This window comes from Bombina bombina, chromosome 5, assembly GCF_027579735.1.
Source record: "Bombina bombina isolate aBomBom1 chromosome 5, aBomBom1.pri, whole genome shotgun sequence".
NCBI classification, from domain to species: domain Eukaryota; kingdom Metazoa; phylum Chordata; class Amphibia; order Anura; family Bombinatoridae; genus Bombina; species Bombina bombina.
This window is the reverse complement of record NC_069503.1, coordinates 731,765,726-731,775,141: the sequence shown is the minus strand read 5'-3', so window position 1 is coordinate 731,775,141 and position 9,416 is coordinate 731,765,726. Positions and strand designations below refer to the sequence as shown.

Sequence of the window (9,416 nt, the reverse complement as noted above, 5' to 3'; positions counted from 1 at the left end):
CTGAACACGGAACGGAAGAACATATTTTGAAGTGTCAAACCTCATCATTGTGCCTCCTTTCCGGGGCATTACCGTGACCGTCTCGAATTCTAAACAAGTACAATTATTATATTAACTGTGACTGTCTCCTTAATTTCAAGGCTTTTCACTGTCACCTCCCCTTGTACTGCCCCTGTCCCTTGTCACAGCTCCTCCTCTCCCCCTGTGGTTGGCCGCAGTTTTCCCGCTTCCTTCCAGAACCGCCATTTTAAATAAAACACCTCGCGCGGGCGCGTTCGATTGCCAGGATATCTGATTCCGCCGCTTTTTGCCAGACTTCCTCCCGTCCCCTCAAATAACTAAGGCCTCTTGCTTTACTGGTTTTCGCCGTGTATTAGCCTACCTGTGAGATTGTCCCGTCAATACTACGCCATCAACACAGTGTGAGTGTGTCCGGGCCAGATGTATCGCAGTGCACATACTGCACAACATGTTTATCACACAGCTTACTGGTTTAAATGTTCTTTATTAACGCATTGGCTTCCTGAGAGGGCTGCGTACTTAGTAATTGCACAGCACTCCGTCTCTGGCAGTAAACGGGTTTTACACTCTTAGTAAGCCGTATACAAGAATAATTATGTAACTCATAGAAATAAATTGCCGCAACTCTGCATTATAGGTAGTGCATGCGATTAGATTTTCAGCAGCATTATTATTTTTTTTTATTGCACTTTAGAAAACGAGACTTTTGCCCTTCTAGACACTTGTGTAAAATGCCCATTGAGATCTATTTGTAACCCGTCAGTTGTGTTTGTATCATGGGACTTATAGGGCCCTGAGTATATATTTTATAGAATATATCTGTTACACAATGTTGCAACAAATAACTGACCCCTCTAGCAGTCATGTAAAGCTCGTACAAGTGTTTCTCTGCATCCTTATAGTTACATTTCGTTCGCATATTTTTGTCATGTGACATCCCTCATTTCTTAACTCTTACATTTTGTAGTCTTTTCCGTTTGCAGAAATAAAATTGTTTTCTATAATATATAACGTTTGACACCAAGCCTAGTTTTTATTGGTATGCAATGCATTAATGACGTGCTTTTAGGATATCCGTACAAAAACAAATGTTTTAATACTGTCTTTTGTTTGTGTGTGAGCAAACGTGACTTTGCTACGTCTCTAGTATATATTTGGGTGTCTCTGAAATTGCCCATCTCCTATCAGGTGTCCCCCCCCCCCCCCTTTGGGGACTATATTTACAGCATTTAAATTTCTGCCTCAGGATTTCCTAGGCGATGTCATTGGTCCCTAGTAATGCTGGTATTATAGTATTTTGTTTCTGTAGGCTATATAATTTGTCTCAAATTTATTTTTACAGAAAATTAAAATTATGTGTAGAAATATACAATAAAAGTTCATGAGATGTTTATACAATTTAATATAAGAATACAGTACCATTTGTTCTGTATGTGTGTTAGGTGATAAGGGGATAGACAACATAGTATAAATATATAAATGTCACTGTTTTAAAAGGGAAATCACAGGTGAAAGTAAACCAAAGGTCTATAAAGTTATTTTTACTGGTTTATGAAACCAGCTTCATCTCTCGTATTTTCATAATTTGCTTGGAGGCAGCAGATGGGTCAGGATTTCCCCTATGGGAACAGGGGAAAGTTATCTTACTGGTCTAGTTTAAGTGAATGAAAACTTTAATGCATTAAATGCCAGTATCAAAAAATAATCTTAAAATCAGGGGCACTTTAATGCATTAAAGTTTACAAAGATGCTTAATTTTTTTAAATACTTTTGCGTTATGGTAAGCATAACTCAGATCCTCCACCTGCAGCTCCTGTTATTAGCATATGGCAGGCGAATCTGGCTTCTTCCAATTGTTGCGTTGCCCCACGCTGGGCGCCAAAGGAGGCACACGATGATTGGAAGCTGGGTTTGTCATCGTTCCGTTAAAGAAAGCAGGAGCTGTAGAGGATCAGCATTATATTTACCATAACACAAAGGTAAGTATTTTTTTTTAAAAAAAAAAAAGCATCCTTGTAAACTTTATTGAATTAAAGTTCCCCTGTTTTTAAGATTATTTGATACTGGCCTTTAATTAATTAACATTTTCATTTACTTTTAATCTCTCACTGTCCAAGCAGAAAAAATAATAATCCTGAAATGTCCTTTTAATTTTTTTTGCACCCTTTAAACTAGTTATGGACACGGCTGAGACCAAATAGTGCAGTAGTAAAATGCTTGAATGCACTACAATATTTTTTAATTACATTTCTGTTTCCTTTTGTGTTCTCATGTTTGGAAAGAGTGTCCTTCTGTAGCTGGTTCTTTAATTAAGTAGTGTTTCCTTAATTCAAATTTCAAGTACAAATATTATTTAGTTCCATCAAATCACTTGTTTCTGTGTTCAAATTGATTGCATATTGTAATGGTTTATATAGAAGAATTCCAGAAGTCAAAATATTTGTTGGTTGTGACTTAACTAGTTTTGTGAATTATGTATAACTAAGGCTTATTGTAGGATAGACTTTCATAATTGCATACTATTTGTCATAACAAATAAAAGGCAAAATATGTAAATTTACCTAAAGTTCCATGTGTTTTGTGCAGATAAGAAACATGTCTTCTGACATTGCTGCAGATACTCTGAATAAAGAAGAGTCTGAAATAGCTGAACAGTCCAATGAGGAGAAAATAATTGAAACAGTTCCAAGTGAAAGTGAAGGAGAAAATGAAGAGGAAGATGATGATGAAGAGGAGGAAGAAGATGAAGATGAGAAAAAAGGTAAAGTCCTGGTACATAGAAACATAGATATTGATGGCAGATAAGAGCCTAAGGCCCAGCAAGTCTGCTTGATATTTCCTAAAAGTATAAACTCATCTAGGTTGTAGGAAAGCCTTATGCTTGTCCCAGGCATTCTTAGTTCCCCCACAGTGTTTGTCATTACTACGTTTTGTGGAAGTTTATTCCAATCACCCTTTCTTTAAAGAAGTGCACCCTCATATTACTCCGTAATATAATCCCTTTAGTTTGAGATCATGACCTCTTGTTCTTGAATTTTCCTTTTTATGTAAAATACTCACTGGCTCAGTTTTACTAAGCCCTTTTTTTTATTTTTATTTTTTTTTTAATAAATTTTCTTTTATTGAAGAAATTTGAACTTGTTACAGGCATATGAAAACAATATGTCTCTTAGGGTTACAACACTCCCTAGAGACATTTACAAACATTATAGGTATTATTGGTACATTACATAACCCCATTAGACCAATTACTGTCGGCATTAAGGTAAGCCGCTGACTATCAGGTTATCTCCACTCGTCTCACCACCAACCATGATTTGATTTACATTTAGGACCACTTGACTTTTCTTGGCTAAATTGTCTAGCCCCAGTGGAATCTCACTGGGACCAGGCTGGGCTCTACCCATTTGAGCTCATTGCCAGTTCAGCCTCCTCTACATCACTCTGATTACCATTCTGGTCTTGGGGACCTTATCTATCTACTATAGACTCTGGGAGTGGATGCCAGAAAGCTGGATATAGTGTATTCTAGACTAGCATTGCCGAGGTTATGATGGATATTAACTTATGTGGCCTGATTTCAATGAGGGTGCGAGAATAAGAAATTTTGGAATGATTCTCACTACCACCAGCCACCAAGGTTTTAGCACTTGACCTAGGCAGGTGGAGCTGAGAGAGAGAAAGGAGGGGGTGCGGGATTGTAAGAGAGGAGAGTCAGGGGGGGAGGACAGCAGAGGGAATTCAGATAAGATATGGGAGGCCGCAGACAGGCTCCCAAGGTGGGGGGATTCAGTGTCGGACATTTCCGGACTAGGTGTGCCAATTTTATACAGGGGACATAATATTGGGCACCTGGTAAATCCTGTTTGTGGACCCAAAGGTCCCAAATTTGCCAATATGACTCGATTTTGTTTAGGTGGAAATAGAATCCCTTCTCCATCGCAGCATAGGTTTCTATGATCTGTACAACTCCTGTAAGGTTAGGCGGACTTGCTTGTTTCCACATTCTAGCTATCGAGAGTTTTGTAGCAGCGAATATGACAATAGCCAATTGTTTCTGGAATCTGGGCATTTTTGATGGGAAGATGTTCAGAAGAGCCACTTTCGGGATAGATATCCCGGTTGAGTCACATAATTGAAAGACTTCTCTCCACAGCTGTTTCAGGGCTGGGCATGACCACCACACATGGAGGTCTGTACCCACCTGACCGCAACCCCTCCAGCCCAGAGGCGAGTGGGCAGGGGCCATCTGGGCCAATCTCTGGGGGGGGGGGTATAGTGCCATCTAAGGCAGACTTTGACGTACAACTAACGAGTTGGTGCAATGCAGTGTCTTTCATTATGTAAGAGTAATGAACTGTCAGGGGCTTTAATAGGGACTGACCAGATTTTCACTTCTGCTCCCACGCCGTTAAGTCCATTAGGCCTGATGTTGGGAAGCCCCAGCTGGACAAAAATTTGTGCAGCCGGAATCTTTCAAACTGAAACCATGGGGGAGTAGAGATGACCTCTCCATCGTTTTTCGGTTCAGCTGGTTGTAATTTATTTTGTTGGTATAAATCGGAGACTCTCACTAGTCTCCACTGTCGCCAATGGGAGCTGTGGGAGTCCCGGAGTCCTCTCAACAGGCCAGGGATAGAATGTATTGGGGAGGGGTGCGGTGCTATTTCCGCGTCATGTCTGATGGTTTTCCAGCAGTCGAGTGCTTGTTTGACAACAGAGTTCTGAATAGTATTACTATCAGTTTTGTACTCGGGGATCCAAGGGAGGTCCCTAAGGGTGACCCCTGACGGGAGGGAAAACTGTTCCACACTCTTCCATCCCTGTATCAAGTTGTTAGTCTCCCAATAGGAGATATGGGTCAATCTTGCTGCCTCATAATTGTAATATTGGGGAGCGAAACTCCTCCCATACAGTAGGGCCTCTGTAGCGTCTTTCTAGATATTCTGGGCTTTTTCCCTTGCCAGATGTATCTGGCCATCAAAGCATTACATTTTTCCAATAGTGTGCGGGGGAGGTTAAGTGGGAGACATTGGAAATAATACAATATCTTGGGCAGAATGGTCATTTTGACCCGAGGCTATTCGTCCCAGCCAGTAAACTTCTCTAAAGGACCATGAGTTAAGGAGAACTCTAATTTCCGAAAGGAGCTTCTCATAGTTTTTAGTCTTGACCAACTCCAGAGTAATGCAGGGGGGATAGGCAAAGGAAAAAAGGTAGGAAGGAGAGGAAGAAAATGTTCAGCTCCACCTACCTGTAGTGTGGGTCCTCGTCTCGACGGCTGGAAAGTACAATGTTTCATGCCGAATTTCTTTAAGTTGGGTCTAGCTTGTTATGGAGTAGGCCGAGTGGTAAGAAATACTTTAGTAGTCTAAAGAGAAACACAGAACATTTTTGCAGGGGATGGATAATCAAGCTGTCACCTGTTAGAGGGGAATGTAAGTACAAGTGTTAGGGGGGGAGGGAATTGGTCCTGACAATAAGGACTCTTAAAGGACCAGTCAACACATTAGATTTGCATAATCGGCAAATGCAAGATAACAAGACAATGCAATAGCACTTAGTCTGAACTTCAAATGAGTAGTAGATTTTTTTTTTATAACAAATTTCAAAGTTATGTATATTTCCACTCCCCTTGTACCATGTGATAGCAATCAGCCAATCACAAATGCATATACGTATAGTCTGTGAATTCTTGCACATGCTCAGTAGGATCTGGTGACTCAAAAATTGTAAATATAAATGACTGTGCACATTTTTTTTAATGGGAGTAAATTGGAAAGTTGTTTAAAATTACATGCTGTATCTGAATCATGAAAAATTATTTTAACCTGAGTGTCCCTTTAAGGTTGCTTTAGAACTAAGTATGATCAATATCAAAGAAAGGTGGCGGCACTATTCACCGCCCAACAGGGAAAATATCAATACACTCGAGGGGTATGCTAGTTCCTTGTACTCATCAAAATGAGCAAATATTGTGTGGGGAAGAGGATCTGATTTAGATCTCACGTCTAAGTAACAGATTCTCTGCTGCCAGGGAGAAAGGAGGGGGCCACGGGAGTTTTTAAGTGAGTAAATTATAGAGTCAGAAGGACTCTGCTCAAATAGGTTAAGACAAGTACAAGTTCATTCCCCCAAATCATTTAAAGACAGAAAACAATCTTGCGAGGGGGAGGGTACAGACTAATAATTGACTAAGATTTCAGATACATATTATTAAAACTAAAACAGAGAACAAAGTACAACATATTACATCAACATTTCAACCAAAAGTATATATTAATGATATCAGTGAGATTAACCATTGTGTTCCTACACTGATCTGTGGGGCTAACTGACCGCAGTATATGGTGGTGTAGGGGCATCCCTAATTGAAGTAAACCTTCCCTTATTCCCGTAGGGGTGGGGAGACACTCATCTCGAGTAAACCCTAGTGCGTATGCCCTGTCTCGTGGTATTTTATGCCATTCCTATGCCTGTTTCTGATTAGGTAATTCCAGGTTAGTGTCTGGGAAGTGTATAGGTTATCTCTGGTCTATTAGGCTACATTATGGCCAAGCGGACCTCTACATCTAGGTGGCCTAAGCCGATATGTTATGGCCAGCAATGGTATACTTAGTGGGGCTCCTGCACTGTAACTCCAGTGGACCCCTAGTCATCAGTGGGATATCAAACTCTAAGGGAAGGATCACCGGGGCACCCCTACATGAAGTGCAAAAAGAAAAAGAGCAAACACACACTCCTTACCTATTATGTACAATCATAAGTAAGCAGTACTGTGGCTAGACTCTAGAAACATAAAACAGTTCAGTTAGCATGTCCTTGAAAAGAAAAAAAAAAAGGGAATTCATAAGAGCAGGATAAGTCTACAATACAATACTTAAATCATCCACATCGGGGCTAGTCCCCAGTGTGAAAACAACATGTTGGTTTTCTCACATTCCTTGGTGCTTTGGTTGTTAAGACCCGATCTAGTATGTGGACAGTCATATCAGGCATCTTCATCTACAGTGCAGTTTCGAGGAGAAATTAAGGTCTCTTCTGAGTTTCTCCTCAGGGCAGGTCTCTGAGGAAGGGGTGTCCATTCTTGTGCTGTGGCTTGGAGTACCAATGATGTGGGTTGTGGTTCTTTGGGCTTAGATGGTAGCCTCTGGAGGTCCCAGCTTTTGAGGAGATCCATTCCTTCGTTAATGGTGGAGACCGTATGGAGGGTCCCATTTCTGTTAACAATCAGCTTGGTCGGGTATCCCCATCTATACTTGACACTGTGTTGTCTTAAAACCTGTGTGAATGGAGCAAATGATCTTCTTCTTTGGAGTGTGAATTGAGAAAGGTCTGGATGGCCTGGAACTTCTCTGGAACCGTTGGCTTGTTTGCCAGCTCTCTTAGTATCCTTTCTTTGTGGGTAAAGAAGTGTATTCTGGCTATTACATCTCTAGGTTTAAGTGTATTCTGGCTATTACATCTCTAGGTTTATCTGCTGAAATGTTCCGAGGTCTTGGGGTGCTATGGACCCTGTCTATGAGAAAGCTTGGGGTGTCCAGTTCAGCCAGAAATAAAACACAATATTCTTTGATAAAGTTCTCAAGATCATTGGTCAAGATATTTTCAGGAACTCCTCTGAACCTCCGAATATTTCTACTGGATCTGTCCTCTAAATCCGAGAGTTTCAATTCAAGGTCAGAAATTTGAATGGCCAGAGACTGGGAATAGGACAATAGGTGTTCATGATCCACTGCCAAATCCTCTTGTTTTCTTTCTAGGGCATCTGTCCTCTCCCCGATCACCGCCATATCTCTCCTCAATTCTGCAGCTGATCCCTTAATGGCTTTAGTAAGGGTATCTTGAAGAGTGTTCATGCGTTTGGAGAGTGTGTCCACTATGGTAGTGGCCATACTATCCAGAGGCGGGGCCTGGTTTAGGTGTGTTTTAGTTATGGTTTCAGTGTCCTGGTCCTCTAATTAGTGGGTGTCTTCAGGAGAAGAGCTCCTTTCCTCCCTTGAGGTGCTTTTAAAGTGGTCCACAACAGTTCTTCTTGGTTGATTTATCTGCTTCAACTTTTTCCTTTGAGACTGCAACATATCGGGGCTTATGTTGTGCTTACTTTGGGTCTCTAAAATTCTGGATTTCTGTATGGAGACTTATAGTAAAAGTATGTATCTTCTTAGGTTCTCACCTCCCACTGGCCCCTTTCCCTATCTCTAGGCCATGGTGTTGCACATCACGCTCAGCAGGAAAACATCTGGAAACCCTTACTGGGGGCCCCTCTCCTGGGGGAAAGTACCATCTAATGGGGATGTGGGAACAGGGAGAGGGGATATGACCCTCTGGGAGTGACCCAGAGTGAAATGGTAGGAGAGAGGCGCTCCTTTACTGTACTGCAAAGTCTTTGATGTGAGAGAGCTGGTATAAGAATGTTACTAGTGAGGCTGGCTCAAATTGTTGAGGCCTATAAAAGTAGCACTGTTCAACTCAGGGTTTCGTGTTTATTAGCTCCCCTAGCAGGATGCACTTAAAGTTCAATGCACTGCTGGTAGAATGCAGCGAGTTTTGTGAATAAACAGTTTAATATATGCACTCAGTGGGTAATTTTTTAGAAGTGGGTCCCCATTACCTCTGCACATGGTATTGGGAGACTCTCTTGCTGCTAAGTGTACTAGATCTGTGGGCTCGTGACCTCTATTATAGGCTAAAATAACTCGGTCTCTGATGTTAGAAAGTAAAGTCACTGAGGTTAATTGCAGCTGCCCTGTGTACACGGTTCCCTGATTACGTGGGTGACATAGATTAGCTATGCACTGGTTATGTTGGCTCCGCAGGGCAGCAGTGTCAGTATAACTTAATTTTTGTTTAGTGCTATCTAACTGCGTAGTGGGAAATGGCCCTGCTGCTGATGCCTGCGGCACTGGGATATGGTGCTCAGCCGTTCCACTACTTCGCTCAGGGGACAGTAATGGCCAGGATAGAATGACCAGCGGTTAAGAGCTTACCAGCCTCTCGCGTACTCCTGGCGTGGATTACCTGGATTTACTGCTGCTGACGTAGGCCTGATGAAAATGGCGGCCGTTCGTGCCACTGATTGTGTTGGCGCAGATCAGGATCCAGGCTTCACGTGTGGGGATGTCCGTGTAAGGATGGAGCTGCAGCCTCCCCTCTAGTCTGCCTATATTACCTTTGTGGGGCTATCAGGCCGGATGGTAAGCGGCAGGTCACCTGTTTGCTACTGTCTTGAAGGGCCCGGCGCCACTGCTCAGGGCCGGTCTTCAGTTAACTGCGTGACTCTGGCGGCCGCTTGTCACTGTTGCTTGCTCATTGTTCTTCGGCTCCGGAGCGGATCCCCGACCCTCCGGAGCTCAGCTGGTCCTGTGACAGATCTGAGGCTAGGCAGCTGCGGT

At 42.2% G+C, this 9,416-nt stretch overlaps 1 protein-coding gene across 1 annotated transcript in view; it reads left to right on the top strand.

The window, feature by feature from the left end:
- The first annotated feature begins 219 nt into the window (after window positions 1-219).
- DEK (DEK proto-oncogene) overlaps window positions 220-9,416 on the top strand; it is a 302,150-nt gene continuing 292,953 nt past the window's right edge. The window contains exons 1-2 of the mRNA XM_053715840.1: window positions 220-422; window positions 2,608-2,782. Coding sequence (XP_053571815.1) covers window positions 2,617-2,782 — 166 coding nt within the window. The 5' untranslated portion in view covers window positions 220-422; window positions 2,608-2,616. The remainder of the gene's footprint in view (window positions 423-2,607; window positions 2,783-9,416) is intronic.